The 21,237-nt window shown below is 41.8% G+C and overlaps 1 protein-coding gene across 2 annotated transcripts; it reads left to right on the forward strand.

Annotated features, from left to right (window-relative positions):
* Positions 1-3,494: 3,494 nt before the first annotated feature.
* hdr (hematopoietic death receptor) lies at positions 3,495-20,781 on the forward strand. Of its 2 annotated transcripts, none has more exons than XM_080533045.1 (10): positions 3,495-3,587; positions 9,716-9,872; positions 10,095-10,223; positions 10,348-10,459; positions 10,642-10,736; positions 13,377-13,463; positions 13,606-13,643; positions 13,851-14,138; positions 14,982-15,018; positions 18,681-20,781. In XM_080533045.1, the coding sequence occupies exons 1-10, from the start codon at positions 3,558-3,560 to the stop codon at positions 18,971-18,973; spliced, it is 1,266 nt and encodes a 421-aa protein (XP_080389171.1). In that variant the 5' UTR covers positions 3,495-3,557; the 3' UTR covers positions 18,974-20,781. The 2 variants fall into 2 exon arrangements, with proteins under 2 accessions (XP_080389171.1, XP_080389172.1); XM_080533046.1 differs by having other exon boundaries at positions 13,851-13,967.
* The last annotated feature ends 456 nt before the right edge of the window (positions 20,782-21,237 follow it).

Raw genomic sequence — 21,237 nt, forward strand, 5'->3', positions numbered from 1 at the left:
ACCAGGGTGCCGCCACACACGCCGGACACCATCTGACCCAAACAGGTTTATTTTGGTCTCATCAGACCACAGGACATGGTTCCAGTAACTCATGTTCTTGGATTCATTGTCTTCAGCAAACTGTTTGCGGGCTTTCTTATGCATCGGTTTCAGAAGAGGCTTCTGTCTGGGGCGACGGCCATACAAACCGATTTGATGCAGTGTGCGGCGTATGGTCTGGCCACTGACAGGCTGACATCCCACTTCTGCAACCTCTGCAGCAATGCTGGAAGCACTCGCACGTCTATTTTTGGAAACCAACCTCTGGTTATGACGCTGAGCACGTGGACTCAACTTCTTTGGTCGACCCTGGCGAGGCCTGTTCCGAGTGGAACCTGTCCTGGAAAACCGCTGTATGATCTTAGCCACTGTGCTGCAACTAATTTTCAGGGTGTTGGCAATCTTCTTATAGCCAAGGCCATCTTTGTGAAGCGCAATAATCCTTTTTTTCAGCCGCTCAGAGAGTTCCTTGCCATGAGGTGCTTGTCCAGCATTCAGAGAGAATTGTGCCCAAAACATCAAATTTAACAGCCCTGCTTATCATTTACACCTGAATCCTTGTAACACTAACGTGTCACATGACACCAGGGCGGGAAAACAACATCATTGGGCACAATTAGGACATGTTCACTATGGGGTGTACTCACTTTTGTTGCCAGCTGTTTAGACATTAACAGCTGTGTACTGAGTAATTTTCAAAGGACAATACATCTATACTGTTATTCAAGCAGCACACTGACTACTTTAAGTTATATCAAAGGTTCAGTAGGATAATGTTATCCCCTGAAAGGATATAACAGAATATTTGCAAAAATCTAAAGGGTGTACTCACTTTTGAGATGATACTGTATATGTATAGGTTGTTAAAAAATAATACATTATTACCTTAAGGAGTGTGTATTTTGTATTTCTATCTTTGTTTTCCTAGTTTAGCTACATTTTCATGTACAGAATGACTGTCAAGTCCATAATTATGCATTTCTGTAGGGGACCCATTTAGTCATTCTGATTTACCGGATGTAAATCCACTTCACTTACTGAAGCTCAACAACCAAAAGAAATATTTTCAAACGCAAGGTATCATATGATAGTTTAACACCCACTCTTTCTGCAGACTCTTTCTGTAAGATTCTATTTTAATGTTAATATGGAGCAGATCTTTTATAGAGTTTTAGGGAAATGTACATAAATGTACATCAAATAAAATAAAAACAGGGAGATTTTAGGGTCATTCCATTACTGAACGTTGAAGCTGCACTATTCTCCAAGGTCATTTGGAATTGTTGGAATTGTTATAAATAGCCCTTGCTTGAGTTGTATAGTCTGTTAAACTTTGCTATCAAGGGTTTTTGTCTGTTTAACTTTGAAAGTGAAAAGTGAGTCCCCGGGTCATTCTGTTACAGTGGAATTGCCCTATTACGAAGATGATCATGATCAAATGATACATTGGTCTTATTTGTACTCATGGTAATGCTGTTTTGTGTACTTTGCTTACTTTGCTTACTTTACATAATATGAGATATCTCACAACCAAAGCTTATTCTGTTTAACAGCTACAGGCCAATATTCTATTCAACGTTGACGATGCACATACAGTATTGATTTGAATTAATATTTGCTTGTACAGTATATCTTAGATGCTTTAATCCATTAATCTCATCAATCAGCCTACGATAGTAGTTTAACTCTAGTTATCCACTGTCTGAAACTCTTACAACTTGCAACAATGACTGCAGATTATTGCATTATTGGATTATTATTAATTTAATTATTTCTAGAACAAAAAGTATACCACCCACTCCTTACCATGTGATCCTGGGCACACAGGAAGTTACTTTGCCTAACAGGAGAGATCATCGCAGAGTACAACAATGAGAGGAGGGGAATTTGGAAGCAGATTTTATAGGGATTGGGTTCGAGATAGGGCTGGAGCTAGGGTTAGGGCTGGAGCTACAAATAATTTCAACATGATTTATTATGTATAAGTTTGAGTGCTTTCTTGAACTAATCCATGTTTACAGATGTGGCAGAGGCCAGGCCTTTCAGTACAAAGTCCACAGTCTTATCTTTAAACAAGCCCACGGAAAGTCTTGCTCCTCCCTTGAGTCGGCATCCTTATCAAGAAACACAGTTCCTCCTACCAACAAAAAACCATGGCTATAGCAAACATGGCAGTTCTCTAGCAAGTTTTAAGCCAGGTCAAATGTCTGGTTCACATGTTTGAGAGAAAGAGAAGAAGGCCTAACCCTCAAACAGTATCATGTTTGATCCTGCGGCTTCCGGAGATGGTCAATCCTAAACATCATCTCTTTTATAGTGTATTGTTGACCCATAAACAAACAAACAAAACTAAAACATCATTTTACTTAACTTCAAGTGTTATAAAGTGTCCCACTTTTAAATGTTACCTTACCTATTATTGCCCATGGTCACTCATCTTTGACCCACATGTAAGCTACAAAAATATGATTGAACTTGACTTACAAACCAATCACTATCAGCAGAGATCCAACTGTGGTTTTGTACTATAAGCAAGGTGATTGCTTTTTGTCTAATTTGTTTGTTATGTCATAGTGTTTTGAGCGTGAAACAACTTGCCTTTAAACTAATTTGCATGGTCCAAAGTACAGTACAATTTTCCACTTTTCCTGTTTGAGGTTTAAACCTCCTCTTTCTATGTTGTGACACTGTGACAGTCACTGGGACTCCGCCTGAGTGACTTGACTGCAATATGCCACAAGAGATATCTCAGTGGTGCAGACAACTGTTTAATAGATAATGTCAAACTGACACACACATAAGCATAATGTTTTCTAAATTGATAATAATTAGTGGTTTAATACCAGAACATTATTCTCTTATAAAAGATGGTTTGTGTTCCCGACTAACTCATGAGGCTAAAACAAAATGACAAAAAAAATCAAGGGCTCTATCATCAATGTTAAAGGTATACAAGGCATAGTTATTATGTGCATCATCATCCACCTACATGATGATAAAGAAACGATAACATTTAGATACAGTATGCTCTGGAGTCATAGACATGATCAGAGAATTAATGTATCAGTTTATCCATGAACACGCCGGATCTCATAGGCCAATGGCCCTATATGCCATTATTAATACATCCAAAATTGACCTGCACGCGTCAATTCTATTCGATGGCGTCTCGTTGATCTTTAGGCCCGTTTACTGTCTGAATGGCTGTCTCAGAAGAGTCGCTTACACCCAAAACATGTTGCACAGATCTACGAAGAGGAAATTACTTCTACAAGGTCGAACACACGAGTTGATTTCGGACTTGGGAAGTCGGCTTCATTCCCTGGAGGCGTGACGGTGACGGGCTTCAGTCCTCCGGGTTCATTGGAGTAGCAGCAACTTACTGCTCGGCGAGAGAAAGTTGCCGACAAAAAACAACAGTCGTATTTCTTCCCAGAATGTGTTATCATCATTTCAGCAAATAAAACCTCAACTGGGATGTTTTTACGCCATCTTTGGGATCTTGACAACTTGGAAGGATGACCGATATACTTACTACAATATACGTGGTAAGTTTCTTGCGTCTTGATCGCGACGCGGACGCGCACTGGGAACATGTTGACATCGGTAGCTGCTGGAATGCAGCGGGTCATCAGAACCCTAACCTAACTTTCTAAAGGATATCTGGATTAGTTGCCATTGATAGGTGGTTGATTAGGTGGCTTGGTATTGAATTGTGTTAATTTGATCTGCTTTTTGGTGCGATCATGACTCACAAGGTAAACTGATGAGGCATGCAAGTGTTTGTGTCCAAGAGAGAGAATGTCTCACTGATATGTCAATACACACGGCGCCGTCTCATTAGGCCAAGGGTTAAAGGTGCGACATTCTTAGCTGGCCTCTTGGGTATATATAATTATATATAATGTATAATATATTATACTGTAGGCCTACGCTTATGTTGTATATATATAATGTATAATATATTATACTGTAGGCCTACGCTTATGTTGTGTGTGTGTATATATATATATATATATATATATATATATATATATATATATATATATATATATATATATAATGTATAATATATTATACTGTAGGCCTACGCTTATGTTGTATGATAATGCTATATCTCTTGTTGCGCACTTTGACCATAATAGAAAACTACCTATGAGGACCTAAGTTGACCTAAGTTACCGCTATGCACACACGGGAACACGGTAGGGTTAACATCCCATCGAGGATGAAAATACAATTTGAATTTAAAGTTAATTTGATGCAACAATAATATTGTGTGCTGAGCTCTTTGAGAGAGCTGTCTAGGGCCATATTCCACTAAAGGTGGCTTAATATAGCGGCGCTATAATTAAATGCGGCGCTCAGGGACCTCGAGATTGGTATTCAAGCCTCAGGTGATTCCTCGAATGAGGATCAGCCTTGTGTCATCAGTGTTCACAGAAGACAGGCTTACAAATCTTCGATATGGGCGCGTGCACGCAGACATACGCAGCCCAGAAGAGTCGAAATGAAGATACTCCACTCTGCAGGGGTACTACATTTGCGCAGCATTCCGAATTATTGATTTTTTATGAAGACGGAAAAATAAGATGTAAAATAGTGCAATACTGCCGCAATTAACAAGGCGAGGGAAATGGTTTGGCAAGAAATTGCTGACCGATTAAATGCGTAGGTCATACTAGCCCCAGTTATTGTTATATGTTCATATTTTAATAAATGAATATTTACTACTGTGGTGATATGAGCAGCAGGCTACAAACCGTCATATCGCCATAATGGCCTAGTGGTATCGACCGCTGCCATAGGATTTATTCGTCATTTTATATCGGTGGTTCAAATCCCTCTTCAGGCGCACTTTTTACTGCATTTCGTTGTCTGAATCTAATCTAAAATCTCATCTAAAAAAGTATGTAGGCTATAAAATTATGGTGCAGGCTAATTTACAAGAACTGACACGATTACAATGGTGTTTGAAACCTTTGCATGAAATCTTCGGTTAAATGTAAAAAAAAAAAAATGAATGACTTAGTCAAGTCTCAAACTCGCAACCTTTGGAACTCGAGTCCGCAGCCTTAACCACTACGCCAGCAGACCGCTGTGATAACGGTAATGCAAGTTGAGACAATTACTTTTTTTTTTTTACACTCTTTTCTTTATTGATCTATCGATTTATCTATCACACTTTCAAAATATCAAGTTATCTATCACACAATCAAACTATCTATCGATCGATCACACTTTCAAAATATCAAATTATCTATCTATCACACAGTCAAACTATCTAATCAAACTATCTAATCTATCTATCTCATGTGAAGTGGGAACTAATATTTCCTAAAAGACACATGAGGAACTTTCGTTCAGGGTTTAGTTTCCGCCTGTGAGCCTTTTTTGACGCACGGATGACTATAGCCTGTGTTTTAGCCTGGTCGGGACCAGGCTAATTATATCTGACTCAGAAGGAGCTCAACCAAGCAGCGAATTATTTGAGCCACATTGATGGCACCGAAGGCAAGCTAACATTTCCGAGGCTTAGAACTTTATCGAGGCTTAGAACTTTATCGAGCTTTGTGGAATATGGCCCAGTAGTGTCCAGTAACAAGCCCACAGCTCCTACTCCTGGACACTGTTGACAAGATCAGATAGGTATACTCTTCACACATTGCTCTCTGATATAGGTTTGGTGGAATTGTCATTTTCCTCATCTTCAGAATTAGAATTAGAATTATTTTCTTATTGCCAAGTATTCGCACATACAGGAAATGTACTTGTACTGTTAGAGGTGGCTTTAAACATGCCAGCTTTTCCACTGCTTATCTGTTGCCCCAGTTCTTAGATCTCCTCAGTATGTTTAGAAAGTTTTAGTTTCTGCCTGTATGTCTGGATCAGATGAATAAGAGCATGGGCAGAAAGTCCCATCCTCATAAGCATTGCTAATAATGTAGCAATGACCCAAGGTATTCCCCTCTTTCAGAATCAGAAGATTCAGAATCAGAATTATTTATTTGACCAAGTATATTTGCACATACAGGAAATTAACTTGGTGAGGTTGGTGCATAGGACATAACAATTTACAATATATAAGCAAAAATAATTTCAAAGAGAATAGCAAAACATGAGAACTATAAATGAAGTGGGAATGGGGCATGTACACTATGAATTAGAATAAATGTAAAATAATATGAAACTGTGTGTGTGTGTGTGTGTGTGTGTGTGTGTGTGTGTGTGTGTGTGTGTGTGTGTGTGTGAGTGAGAGTGAGAGAGAGAGAAGGGGGGGGGGGGGGGGGGGTGGAAGTTCCAGAGATTTCTTCCCCATGGCAGTGCACAGTGCACCTTATAATTATTGACTCTGGGACTCCCCCCCCCCCCACACACACACACAGACACACATACAACTGACAATGTAATCTATATTAGGTTTACAGCCTACATAATTATTGTTCTACTGCCCCTTTCTGCCATTGTCTTTTTAAACAATGATTCCTTATAGTGTTGTTTATTACATTGTTGTTTTTTATTATATTGTTGTTTGTATCTTTATGTCTTATGCACCAACCACACCAAGTCAATTTCCTGTATATATGCGAATATACTTGGCAATAGAAATAATTCTGATTCTGATTCTAATTCTGAGAGATGGGGGTTGGAAGTTCCAGAGTCCGTGAGGGGGCTTGTTTGTGAGGAAGAAACTGTTCAGATGGCATGATGTTTTGGTCTTGATAGACCAGAACCTTTTTCCAGGGCTGAAGCCTACTACCATCTCTAGTTTTCAGAGAGTTCAGCTCCAGGTTGTTGTGGCTAGACCAGGAATTCAGGCTTTCAACTTCCTTTCTGTAGGTGGACTCATCCCCACTGGAGATTAATCCAATGAGGGTTGTGTCGTCTGCGAACTTCAGGAGTTTGACAGAAGGGTGGCTAGAGGTGCAACTGTTGGTGTTAGAGGGAGAAGAGTAGAGGAGAGAGCACACAGCCTTGTGGGGCTCCAGTGCTGATGGTCTGGGGCTCCGAGACAAGCTTGCCCACCCGCACGTGCTGCTTCCTGTCGTCTGGCTTATAGGCTCTGATCTACACAAGCGTCCAGCGATTAGGGGTTGTTTCTGGTCAGGGACCCGGTGCCCCAGTTACATCACTACTCTCTGTGTAGTGATGTAACTGACCTTTTTATCTGGTGGTCTCAATGGGGGAGTCTCAACTCATTAACCAAAGTTGTGATACTGTTCTGGTAGACTGTATGCGTTGAAGCCACATTTGCTAATTCCAACCTGTGTGGTTCCACAATATTTGCATGGTTTGTATGGTTGTGGCTTAGATGAGATTGTGTGTGATATTTGGTATGTGTGATATGTGGTATGTAAGCAGCACAGCACTGTCGCTGCCAGTTGCTATTGTACATGTGCATGGGCATGTCCAAAACACTCCATTTTGGTATTGTATTGAAGTTCAAGCTGTGGGGCTTTTATCTGTATATGAGTAGTTAATCTGTATGACTGTGTTCTAACTTTCTCTGCAACAAGAGAAATCTGTTATTTGTTCTAATAATAAACATTTTAACATTTAAAAATGTTATCCAAAGCGACTTACAACAAATACATTTCACTAAGAAAGTGAATCATCTATCCACCAGTCATAGCAGGAAAAAGTAGGCTAATCTATGCTCGGGCCAGGGGCCAGGGGCCATTGGCAGTCGTAGTGCTAGAAGAAGGAAGTTATTTATTTTTTTGTAAACAGGTTTATCTTATCATATGACATTAGTACTTAACAACAACCATGTCGGAGCATGGTGTGTGTGTGTGTGTTTATTTAGTCTTGTGACTTGTAGGCTAGTTCTACAGACAGACAGTACAGGTATGTGCAGGTCGTAAAACTGGGTGTGTCCTGAGGTACTTTCAAAGGGGTTTAGACAGGAACTTGCCTTATTTGGCTTAAGTTGAAACATGTTGAGCCCACATCAAAAACATGTTCAGCCCATAAAGTCCCATTGACCTTTCTGATGTTTACCCTTATTCATTAATATATTTTCTTAATATAATAAATATAATTCATAATATTTATTTCAGTTACTGTAGAAGATCTGAATGAACCATGTAGGCTAACCATTTAGAATATTAGAATCTCTGACTGGGTAACAACATTCATAGTAACAGTAAAGTTACATTTTGTTATACAGTAATGACAAGACTGAGAGGTGTGGGGCAGAGTGTAGTCTACCTACTGTTACAGTACTGTATATGGTTTAAGTGACAGGGAGTTCCAGTACTGTATATGGTTTAAGTACTGTATATGGTTTAAGTACTGTATATGGTTTAAGTGACCTAATGTTACAGTACTGTATATGGTTTAAGTGACCTAATGTTACAGTACTGTATATGGTTTAAGTGACATACATTGTCAATGGTTGGCAGCATATCCCACAAATTCTTCACACACAGACTTAACCTACTAGTTTATTTTGTTTTGTTGAACAGTACAAGTCAGTGAGAGTGATTTTCGACATGTCTTCTTCAACAATCCCCATTTATGCTGTGGTCTCAGCTGGAGCTGAATTGACAGCCTGTTCTGGGAGTGGTGTGATGTGATGCAATGCCATTTGATTGGTCCTCTTATGATCACGCCATGCCAAGTCATGGAAACTGCGTACAGGTATGATATCATCAGAAAGTGTTGATCTCTACATGGACAAGGAAATTGCTGAATCTCTGTTTGGATGAGCTCCAATACACACAGGAAGCCCTACCCCAAGTAATCTTTAATATGGATATGGCTAGGAAGGTATAACCATAAAAGGTATTCCCTAAGAGACATGTACTGTACAACCCATCTTTTTAATATTGCCTTTAAATGACTAAATACGTAATTAAATTATGATTTATATAAAGATTAAAGCACTGCAATGTTTGCAGGAAAAGTGCTATACAAATAAAGGTTATTCTTCTTATTATTATTACAAGTAGCTTCTATTTTTGGATATCCAAAGTACATACACTCACTGAACTCTTTATTAGGAACACCTGTACACCTTCTCATTCATTCAGGTGATGTAATGGTGTGGGCAATGTTTTCTTGGCACACTTTGGGCCTGTTAATACCAATCAATCATCATTTGGTTTCATGGACATGACAATGAGTTCAGTGTTCTTCTGTGGCCTTCCCAGGCACCGGATCTGAATCCAATAGAACACCTTTGGGATGTAGTAGAACGGGAGATTCCCAGGTTGAATGTGCACCTGAAAAATGCAGGAATTGCATGAAGAAATAATGTTACACAGGTGCTTTTGAAGACAGGGTTTTTCCTCCTTCGTTCTCAAAAAGAGTCCTGTCCACACAAGCACTGTTATAGAAAATATCTCCGTCCACAAGAGAACGTAAAAACATTTTAAAATGCTCTCATAACATGCCAGGCCAGTAGGTGGCAATATGCCTTCACGTCAACACTAAAAACAGAGTTTCAATTGAATGTTAAAGTGTGTCCAAACATTTGACTCGTACTGTAGATAGATGGATACTTTATTGACCTCAGGGTTAGACAAGATAGACAGGAAACATAACGTCAGTAACATCCCAACACATCAGCGTAACAACATTAACAACATAACCGTATAGCACAGGGCAAGGGGACCGCTGTGGTACAATACGCTCTTCATACAGGATGTGTTCTCCGTCATCTTTATCTAAGGTTGTTCTCGTCACCTGGGCCCTCGACCCCACGGCGGCAGGCCTTGAGTTGACAGGGGCAGGAGGCAAAGGCAGGAACAGGCCTCAGAGGGACATCTACTGCAGAGAGGGCCTGGAGTACCCACACGGAAACATCTGCTGCCTAAACTGCCCAGCTGGTGAGCCAAATGGCCATTTTACGATTCGGTCTACTGAGACCTGAGTTTGTCACAAGCTTGAATCCATCATGAGAGCTACTGGGGGGAGAGTTTGGTCCTATAATGACTATGGCTATGTGGCTAACGTAATTTATTCAGTTAAGTCAAGTGTGAAGTATTTTCTTTAGACGGCAGCGGACAGGTTTTTGGATAGCCTGGTAACTTGTATGTTTTTGCATACAGGTACGTATGTCAAATCCCCCTGCACCCGTGCCTCAGAGAAAGGGACTTGTGAGACCTGTGACTTTGACACGTATACCGAACACGACAACGATCTGGACCAATGCTTCAAGTGCACCAAGTGTCGCTCAGGTAATTCTGTTTGATTCTCGTTGGAAAAATGGATGAATGACAAAAATCGATGAATGACTTTCAAAGACGCTGTCACATAATATCGGTTTGATCTTTTTGTGCTCTGTGCATGTTGCTCTTCCAGATCAGGAGGTCAAAAGGAGATGCACCATCACTCAGGACACAGAGTGCCAGTGCAGATCCGGAACATTCTGTGCACCTGACCAGGCCTGTGAGGTGTGCAGAAAGTGCACCAGGTAAGCTACGCAATACTCACTTTCAAACCTCCTCATTCGCTTCAATAGATTATAATAATAATAACGGCATCAGTTGAGGATAGCTCACAGAGTCATTGCTGTGATGGGTTTTAATATGTTTTTGATCGATGCCGTTTCTCATTTCAACCAACCTTTTCAATGGAAACCCCCTCATCTCCCAGGTGTAAAGAGGGTGAAGTGGAGGTGAGGAACTGCACCAGCACGTCCAACACCGACTGTAAGAGCGCACCGTCCACCTCCAGCACCAGCACAGCAGGTATAACAGCAGGTACTGCAGACAGCATCACCTCGCTGCTTGATCTGTTGTCTCCTCATTGTGCCGTGGATTCAGTTGAATACAAACTCAAAGGGTCGCTTCACTATTTTGACACTTAGATAAAAAAAAATATGATAAAGTAGTAAGTAAGTAAGTAAGTAAAACTTTATTTATATAGCGCCTTCCGTACATGAAATGCAACTCAAAGCACAGTACATCTGCCATGTTGATGATCGATCTCAGTTTTAATAAGAAAAGTGCTTACCCTCTATTATTTAGATATATTAAACACCATTTAATCTCCAAGTTGAGAGAGTGTGGCTAATGGGCACAAACCTGTAATTTAATAACAAGGGTTAGCACTTCAAAAACGGTCAATGTTTATTGATTGTAGGCTCTGCATTGGCCTTTGGAGTATTGGTGTCTGTCAATATGAGCCCTAATGAGACATCACTGGAAGTAAAGGACGCCATTATGAGGCTGAAACATCAGAAACATCTATGAAAAATAAAAACCTTAGACTTAGAATGTTTGGAATAATATCATTAAAAGAAAGAAAGCACTGGTGAGCTCAGCAGTCGCATGTATAGCTGCCACAAGAGCTAATTGATAATATTACTGCTGACAGGAGCAACAGAATGTATTCAATGTATGTTGAAGTATACAGACATACATCTTGCCTGCTGTACAAGCAAATGCCTCCAAATTCATTGGATTGTGTTTAATTATACAGTAAGACAATGACCCCTAACACACTGCCGTAGCAACTAGGGAGCGTTTCAGAGCCAGAAAGCAGATGTAAATCCAACTGAACCTGCATTTCATTTCCTGATGATAAGATTTAAGGCAGAAAGACATCAAAACAAACAACAACTGAAGATGGCTGCAGTACAGTCCTGACAGAGCATCACCAGAGAATGTATACCTACTGTTTGATGGGGTCAATGGGTCGCAGACTTCAGGCAGTTATTGGATTATCGACCAAATACTAAATATGAGTACTGTATTTGGACATTGTATGATTGTTTCCGATACCTTTGAAGCCATGAAATAGTTTGTTGAAGTAGAGTATGTTTAAACTGTTTTGTATTTTCTAAATGTCTACTTTGACCCATAGTAATGCGGTGTTTCCTCCAGGATTTTTTACATTAGTGGTGGAGCGCTAATCTTTGTTTTGGCACTCAAAACAAAGACGTAATTTCACCAAAAACTAGAGGGTGGCAACAATTATAATTTCTTAAATAGCGGTTAAGTCATTAAAGCCGAGCAGGTGATTGTATATAGAAGGTGATCAAATACCAATATATCCTACAGCTGCAGCGGAACATGCGGAACGCGCATTACACACACACACACACACACACACAGAAAGATCAATACGAAGTAGGCCTACATGAGAGTACACGCACAAAACCGGCTAACGTTACTCATTAACTGTTTACACAAGTAAAATCACAGTGTGACAGTCAGATGGAGCATTCGGTAAACAACAACAGCAAGGTAATGCTATCAGTTGAGTTAAAGAAAACCAACTCTTACCTTGAGGACACCAACACGAGCCCTGCTTACCCGTACCTCCGCCGTTCTGTTCGTGGTGATTTTAGAGGCAATAGATTATTTTTGCCCCGCGCATATTGCTATGAATAGTTCGAAGCTAGGTGCTTGCACGTTAGGTGCGAGAATGCTCGGTTAACCCATTAGCAGGAACATTATTTGTTTCACAAAATAGGCTGATTTAATTGACCATGAACATCAGAGACATACATTACGAATGTTCATTTAAAATACTCCATAGGTTTCCGAACGCGAACGCGAACCGGCGTTCGGAACTGCTGGTGTGAAAGCCCTAAATGAGCACTGGTATAAGAACATGAACCAGAGAACAGCAGTAAATGCAATAACCCACAGTCATCGCTGATGATGTTGCATTTTCGATTAGGATATGTTTACGGGATTAAAGGGAACGGCGACGGGCGAAGAGAGAAATCCAAATGTCCCGCTAAATTCGGACCAATCACAAAACTGTTTTGAAAGCGCGTCGCCTCGCGCCGCGCGCCTGTTGAGAGCGATTCAGTCTCGATTGCAGTGCGAACACAAACGACGAGGTTAATTGCAACATTGTAACATATTGTAACTAACTACGTACGCCCTAAATCGTAACGAAATGTAGGTCTGGAAGCGGCCTAAATCTAGCTTCAATCTGCTTTTTTTCTGTTCTCCGGTCATAATAACTCGCTGCCTTTCTGCGCAGCCTGAATCAAAGTGGACTGTCTGAATCAATTAGTGGCGGAGGAAATTCATTCGTGGCGGCCCGCCACGAATAAATGCATATACAGTAGAGGAATCACTGGTAATGGTTTGATTTCAAATCCAAACTGTTGGAGTATAGAGCTAAAAGAAGACAAAGTCTTTCCAATAGTTATGGAGGGCACTGTAAATCTGAAAATCTAAGTCAAAATAGAGGACAATGCCTTTAAAAATTCTGGCGGTTACAGTCCACGTTGTATGTATTTGTGTCATTTTGGTCTCTGCCTTATCCTAGAATGACATTTAGCAAGTGATCTTGCATTTGTACATATCCATTTCTACATTCCATTGTGATTGTGGCATTAAAGGTCATTCTTTTTTCTGTTCAAACAGCTGTTGCTGCTACGATTGTGTCGGTAGCAGTTCTTGCTTTCGTCGTTGTTGTGTGTTGGAAGAAACGAAAGCTCTGTGAAAGGACAGGTAAGTTGAGGCGATTGTGTCAAATAGATGTCATAGTTCTCTCTACACTGCATAGCACACCGTGCGTTTCACTCAAACTGTGATGACGGTGATGCCAAAAAAGCTGTCAATGAAATGCTTAGTCACACTTCCTCTGTTCTAGGAATTCATAGTCCAACTGAGATGGAGAAGGTTGTGGTGGTGAGTCAGCTATTTATTTGCTTATATGCAAAGTCATCAAACACTGCATGTGTTTGGAACAATGTGACGTATGGGAAATAAGATATGTAGAAATACATGTATGTTTTGCATAACAAAAAGGAAGTGGTGAAAGGAAAAAAAATACATAACAGAAAGTAAAAAAGGAACATTCTGCTCCATCCGAAACACATCTTTCTCATCTCCCAGGACGACGGAGAAGCAAACAACCTGTCGACGGAGGAGAGGCAGAACGGGCGGAACGCGGATCTGGATGACTACCCTCATCTTCGCCATCCTCTCTTGGAGCAGGCGGGGCAGCAGGCGGTGGGTGCCAAAGCCTCATCCGCTGAGGATGAGGACAAAGGCTTGGGCGACAGCCTCTCCAACACCGCCAATTCCTCCCAGTCCAGTCTGTCTCCACCGCCCTCCGCCCCCCTCCCCAGATCCTCCTCCCCACGCCCCAGCCCTGTGTTGCCGAGGCAGCCTGACACTAGGGTGAGAGCAGCAGTACAGGGCATGCTCATTTACTTACCTTCGCCCTTCCCAAAACTTCCCTCTACCTTCTAAAGCCCGGCCCAGATACTTTTTGGACGGTTTTGACATGCTGTTTTATTGATCTGAACTACCCAGTTTTAGAATGTGTCCTGTCACCGTCTCCGAGATCTCAAATCTTTGCTTAAGGCCGAAGATGAATCAGTTGCAGCACTTGTGTTGACAGTGGGCTTGTTATAACTAGCTTTCTCGCTAGTTGGATCACTTAGATAATGCAAACACACGTCTTTTGTTTATGCGATGGAAATCCGGCTAGCTTGCAATGTCATTTCAGTTAAATCAAATAAAATCAAATTAAATGTTATTTGTATAGCGCATTTCGCGCAAGATGCAGTTACCTCTTCTACAGTTGTGATCAGAACTTTGTGTCACTGCGTTTCATCTCAATATTGTAAAACTGGGCAGTTTTGTCTCTTCTCCTCTCAGCTGTCGTATCTGGACCGGGCTCAAGTCTAAGCCTTTTCCATCCATCTCCTCATAGATGCCTTAGACCTCTAATCTGGGTCTCGTCCGACATTCAGCTCATTCTTGTTCCCGTATGCTCCATTTAGGCTGCTCTCACACTGCGCTTGAGTGTTGCATGTCAGTGCAACACATTTGTTTTATGCCAGGAAAAGGCACAGTGTTAACTGCCTCTTGCACATGATCTGTTTGTTGTAAGAAACAGTTTACTAGTGTTGAATATTTTACGACAGTAGAAGTGCTTTAAGTTGCAAGAATTTGACTGATACACTTCATTTTGTAAACTGATACACTTCATTTTGTTGTTGTTTCTTATCTTTGTAGGAAGAGGTCCAATTCAGAAAACTCGTTCCTTTGAATGGTAAGAGCACACCTTCTATAGTTCCATGGTTTTAGACTTTTTAACCCTTTAGTCACCCTTTACTTGTGCTCCATAAAAAGCATTTATTGTGTTATTTTTTATTTAACCTTTATTTAACCAGGCAAGGCCAATAAGAACTAATTCTTATTTACATTGGCGGCCTGGCAAAAGACAAAAGCCTCTTGGGGGGTGGGGGGGGAGGGGCTGAAAAGAAATCAGGTTATATGTTAAAAACAAACAACACACGACATCCAAAATTCCAGCACAGTTAAAAGAGTAAAAACATACGTACATCTCCACATCTCCTCCACTTACAGTCACAGCATCAAGTTAAAGGGACAGCATCACACATCCACATAAACCCGCACAACATTAAGCACAGCAAAAAGCACACTAACAGCATTAGAGAATTAGCAATACATACAGTATGCACATTTGGACAGACACAGGAAGTCAAACAGGCATGCATGGGACAGACAGTAAGCAGCCAACAGGGGGGGGTTGGAAAACAGTTGCATGTGTCAGTGAGAATGGTTGGGATATAATGTCTGAGTGTTTTAATGGAGGCTGTATATAGTCAGGTTCACTATGTTTCAATTTAAACTTTCGTGGGAATTTTTTGGGGATTTGCTAATCTATACATTTTTGGAAAGGGCATTGTATGAGGAATCAGAAAATATATGTTTCCATTTGCACAGATGTCTGAAAGGCGGCCATCTTGGCATTTACAAAGTGGCCGCCATAATACACACATTTTGTAATATCTTGGCTTCTAAATAAGCTAGAACATTGATTTTAACTGCTAAACCTACATTTTCAGGGTCAATGAATCCAATGGTTGTAGTTACAAAGCTATTTTTGGTATTCTTCAAAATTGGTACTCCAAACATGAGGATGGCATGCTTAAACCAACAACCACAGACGTCCTCCCAGACCCAAAGTCCATCATTGAGATGGTACAATGCAAATGCAAAACTGACTGTTCTTCTGGCAGATGTTCATGCAGAGCTAAGAACTTAGCCTGTACCGACATGTGTCAGTGCAGCAGCCAGTGCCAGAACGATGACGATTCCCAAGCCGTGACGCACGAAAGTGATGATGATGAACTAATCTAACAACCCAGCTCACATTGGCACGCATTGGACTCGCCATTCACATATCACATCACACATAGCATAAACGCTTATACATAGTCAAGAGACACAACCCGCCTGTCATTACACATAGAGTAAATACACATCCCACAAACAGAACAACCAGCACACCATACACTCCCCACATTCCTCCCAATCATTTATTTTGTTTCATTCCCTATTTTTATCATTAAATATGATATACGGAGCTTATTCTCCATGCCGCACCCGCCTTGAAGTCCTGGCTGAGAGCGTTCCTCACTTCCAGTTTGCGCCAACTCAAGATCCCCAAAATCTGGCGAAGAGCCCTAGTTGTTGCGATCCCTAAACCGAATATGCCTCAAGGGGACCCTAAGAGTTACCGTCCCATCTCTCTGTTATGCATCCCCTTCAAGATCCTCGAGCGTCTCATCTACACCCGCATCGAACCATTTGTCGACCTGCTGCTCCCACGTGAGCAGGCCGGGTTCCGACGCGAGAGGTCGACCGTAGATCAAGTCACCCTTATGACTCAAGACATCGAGGATTGCTTTTCGGCAAAAAGAAGGCCGGGGCCGTCTTTATAGACCTGACGGCTGCCTACGATACCGTATGGCATCACGGCCTCTCCTGCAAGCTGCTCTGCCTGCTGCCGGACAGGCACATGGTCAGAATGATCATGGAGCTCATCCGTAACCGCAGCTTTACCCTTACCACCGGTTGCGGACAGCTAAGCAGGCTTCGACGCCTTAAGAACGGCGTCCCTCAGGGATCGGTCCTGGCCCCCCTCCTCTATAATATCTACACCTATGACCTGCCCAACACACTCTCGCGGAAGTACGCCTACGCAGACGACCTCGCAGTGGTGTACTCTGCTGGAAATTGGCAGTCTGTGGAGGGGATTCTGAGCCAGGACATGCAGACACTAGTGGCATACTTCCGGAAATAGAGATTGAAGCTTAGCGAGGCAAAGACGGTATCGGCTGCCTTCCACCTTAACAACAGGGAGGCTAAACGTGAGCTTAGAGTATATCTAGATGGAACTCCCCTGCCATGTTCCGCTGAGCCAATCTATCTCGGTGTGACATTGGACAGGACGCTCACGTTTCGCCGGCACCTCGAGTCACTGCGCAAGAAGTTAACAGCTTGTGTGGCGTTGATGACCTTGCGCACGGCAGCCCTAGCCCTCGTTTATTCAACTAGTGAATACTGCGCCCCAGTATGGTGTCGCAGTGCCCACACCCGCCTCATCGACTCGCCTATAAACGAAGCCTTGCGCATTGTGACAGGATGCCTGCGTCCTACCCCCGTGGACAACCTTCCCATCCTAGCAGGCATCCAGCCCGCAGGCCTCCGCCGCATGGGAGCCACAGCACGTCTCGCCTGCCGGGCCGTGGAGCTTAATAACCATCTGCTCCACGATAGGCTCACTATAACAGCGGAGCCCTCCCGGCGTCTCAAGTCGAGACACCCATTTGTGCCTGCCGCACAGGATCTCAGGCAGCAATGCAGAGATCTTAACATCAGTGCGGCAGGATGGGCGGATTATATGTGGCGCGCGGAGTGGGAGGCAAACACCTCCAAACTCCGCGACCACATCCCAGTCGCCGGCCCTGAGCCCCTCGGGATGGACTTGCCAAGGCTATCCTGGGTGACGCTCAATCGTCTCCGGACCGGCGTCGGGCGTTTCCGCTCATCAATGCACAGATGGGGCTTGGCCCCAAATGCGTCGTTCGAGTGTGGCGCAGAGGACCAAACCGCAGACCATGTTATCCTGGATTGCCCGGTGTACCACCCACCCAACGGGATGCATGGTCTGTCGGTACTAGATGACGAGACGATGACGTGGCTTCTGGAGGGGTGTCCAGAAATATAGCCCGGGTGAGCCCCTCAACCAGGTCTCGGGGTGGTAAAAGGGTAGCCCCTCGGCCCCGAGCCTGGTGGAGTGGAGAGGAAAACAACTACCCATACGCCGAAAGAAGATCATTAAATATTCCATTAGGCTAAATATTTACCTGCCTCTGTATTGCCTTACTGGTTGCTGGCTGTTGCCATAACATCCAAAAATGTATAGATTAGCAAATCCCCCCAAAAAGCCAACAAAAGTTTAAATCATAACATCGAGACTATCTAATGCAGGAGGTTGTCATGATCATACTGTGGTCTGTGGACTCACGTATGGAAGTAATAGAAAAACTACAATTTCTTAAAGTATAAGTTACACATTTTTATGTGATGATATTAAAAAAAAGAGTACAAAAATAGCTTTGTAACTACAACCATTGGATTCCTTGACCCTGAAAATGTAGGTTTAGCAGTTAAAATCAATGTTCTAGCTTATTTAGAAGCCAAGATATTACAAAACGTGTGTATTATGGCGGCCACTTTGTAAATGCCAAGATGGCCGCCTTTCAGACATCTGTGCAAATGGAAACATATATTTTCTGATTCCTCATACAATGCCCTTTCCAAAAATGTATAGATTAGCAAATCCCCAAAAAATTCCCACGAAATTATATAACAAACCTGACTAATACCTTTTGTTTCCAGGTGACGAGTCCTTGAAGAAATGTTTTGAATTGTTTGAAGAGATAGACGTCCGCTGTCACAACAGATTCTTCAGGCACATCGGACTCCACGATAACGCTATAAAGAGTCGAGATCACCTTCCTCCTGAAGAGAAAGTTTATGAACTATTGACAGTGTGGATGGAGAAGGTGGGCATGAAAGCCAACATGAATGACCTCATCAAAGCATTGCTACATTTTAACCAAAGATTATCAGCTGAAAATATTATCGAGCAAGCCATTAAAAATGATTATTATGAATACGAAGAGGAATGAGAGATGAATCTCCCAGTGTCAGTTCTAGGGACTAGAACTTCTTTACAAAAGGGGAAAAAAAGAAAGAAAGAAAAAGGTGCAAATGGGGAAGACCTAGGTAGGAGTTACAACCGAGCCCCGTTACAATGTGGTTAAGCGTTCTCAGGTACTTGCTCTGGCAGGCTTATCGTCTGCCATTTGAATAATTCCCTCTGCTCAACTTAATGCACTAAACTGGTACGCAGAGGCTACAGTAGAATTCACGGATGTTTTAAGTGAACATAGTCAACTGTAGGAGAAGGAGAGAATACACACTGGATATGAACTGCCTCAGTGCACATGAAGTGCTGCTGTTGTGATGAGGTTATTCTGTAGTAGATGTTCTGATCGGGGGCGTGCACTGTTACCTGGAATGAGCTGGGGTCATTTGGTGTATCACTTGATGTGTCACATATTTATAGTTAGAACTGTTCCATGGGAACTGCTCAGATAAATTATCAGATATATTTGCAGATGAGATGTTTTATTGTTGTCCTCTTAGGGGCTGTCCTTCTTTACACACTGCAGGGCTGACCTGAACCATACTGTGATGGCTCTAGTTAGTATATACCTTTCACATTGTACTTTCCAGTATTGTTTCGTCAGCTATGGTGGCTACGTAACCAGGCCAGTCCAGGACAGTTCACCTCAGCTGGATTCAGCTCTGCAGTGTAAAGAAGGGTTTATAGGGCAGAATTATTATTATTTTCAGATCCACTGTTAGGAGCCTAAATGGTGTGCTTGAATTTTGAGTTTGAATTATTTGATTGTTAATTTATTCATTTGTATTGCTATAATGTGCCTTTAAGTGTGTAAACTTGATCTCTACCATCTCATTTTGAGTTTATTGAGACATGAAATGTTGCCTTGTTATTCCTCTCAGAGTGAACGGCACGCTAACATGTTGATGGATACCAAGACATGTTTATTACTACATTACAATGAGCTGTCTAACATAATGATACTTCGTTTTGCAGTTCCTGTTTGCAGAGGCTGTTTTAAAACAGTTTTTTTTTTTTTATGTTTATGTATGCTGCCCTAACTAAGTTGTATGTAAGGGTAATGGCAACACAATATGTTGTGCTCTTGAAATAGCCTCTGAACAATGACATCAAAGCACTGGGTCTAATTAAAATGTCAAATTAGTTAGCAGAGAAAGAGATTCGCTTCATCCGGTTAAATGAAGGATTGCACTGGCTTTGTTTGAAGATGCCATTGCACAGATATTTCACAGCATTGATGATTGCTCAAAGCAGGTACAACAGCCCCACCTTGTGGTAGACATGGCAATGCATTTCACAATATTTTTTGTTGAGCTCTTCGGTCATTAGTAAGGACTGGCTACACTTACTACTGGGGTGCTTTGATAAGTACCTCACTGAAATGTCTGTTGTCTAGCTGACTCCTTTAGAAAATTGCGGTGTACAATTGTGCCACGATATCAGACTGAATGAATGAAAAGTTACTGTAAAACTGTCTTTATGTGACATTATCACACAGTGCATCCCTCAGTGTTATCTTCTTATCATATCAAATGACAAGATGCCATACTCTTTTACCCTCTATGCCTTTCTAGGCTTTTCTTACTGTCAATTCTCCCTTCGTTACAGTTCACATAATGTCAATATTTGTGTTGAACTTGCTGCTCAGAGTTCAATCCAAAGTTGCCCATATCCTTTTCTATTTTGACAAATTATTTATATTGTGTTTATTTTTGTTTTGTTGTGAACTTTTCCTTGCAGTTAAGTTGTGCTTTTTCCAAGAACAATGTGAACAAGTGTGATTACAATACAGGCTTTAAATAAATATTTTCAAAAATAATAATGATCTAATATGATAGAAGTGTTTGTGTTTAATCATAACTGGTGCAAAACATGTAAAATGGAGGTATTTCTTACAGGCAGAAAAGGGCAGATTTCATCACGGTTACCAGATGATGTCACAGTGGGGAAGTTTGTTTGCATATTCTGTGATGTCATAATGGTGTGTTACACAAAACGTCCTCCAAGTGTAATAAAATTCCAGACGCAGGTCGAGAGGCAGAGAGGAAAGGTGCCTTCACTGTTAAGATGGTGAAGAAGAACAAACGCAGGAGACTGGTGCGCAGGAGACTGGTGCGCTTCAGGAACCGCCAAAGGAGGTGGCCTCGCAAAATAGAAAGGAGGGCCTTGAGGAGATCAGGCCGTAGATCAGGCCCAAGAGATATAGATATGCATAATCACAAAGCGGCCGAGCTCCCGACCTCT

Source organism: Nansenia antarctica, assembly GCF_963989245.1.
Source record: "Nansenia antarctica genome assembly, chromosome: 5".
Classification (NCBI taxonomy): domain Eukaryota; kingdom Metazoa; phylum Chordata; class Actinopteri; order Argentiniformes; family Microstomatidae; genus Nansenia; species Nansenia antarctica.

What these genes read in the sequence shown, in the direction of transcription:
- hdr (XM_080533045.1), top strand. Translation starts at nt 3,558, where the DNA reads ATGACCGATATACTTACTACAATATACGTG. An exon ending in GTGCACCAAGTGTCGCTCAG is followed by an intron (nt 10,224 to 10,347) that starts GTAATTCTGTTT and finishes TTGCTCTTCCAG; the next exon opens with ATCAGGAGGTCAAAAGGAGA. An exon ending in CGAGGCAGCCTGACACTAGG is followed by an intron (nt 14,139 to 14,981) that starts GTGAGAGCAGCA and finishes TTATCTTTGTAG; the next exon opens with GAAGAGGTCCAATTCAGAAA.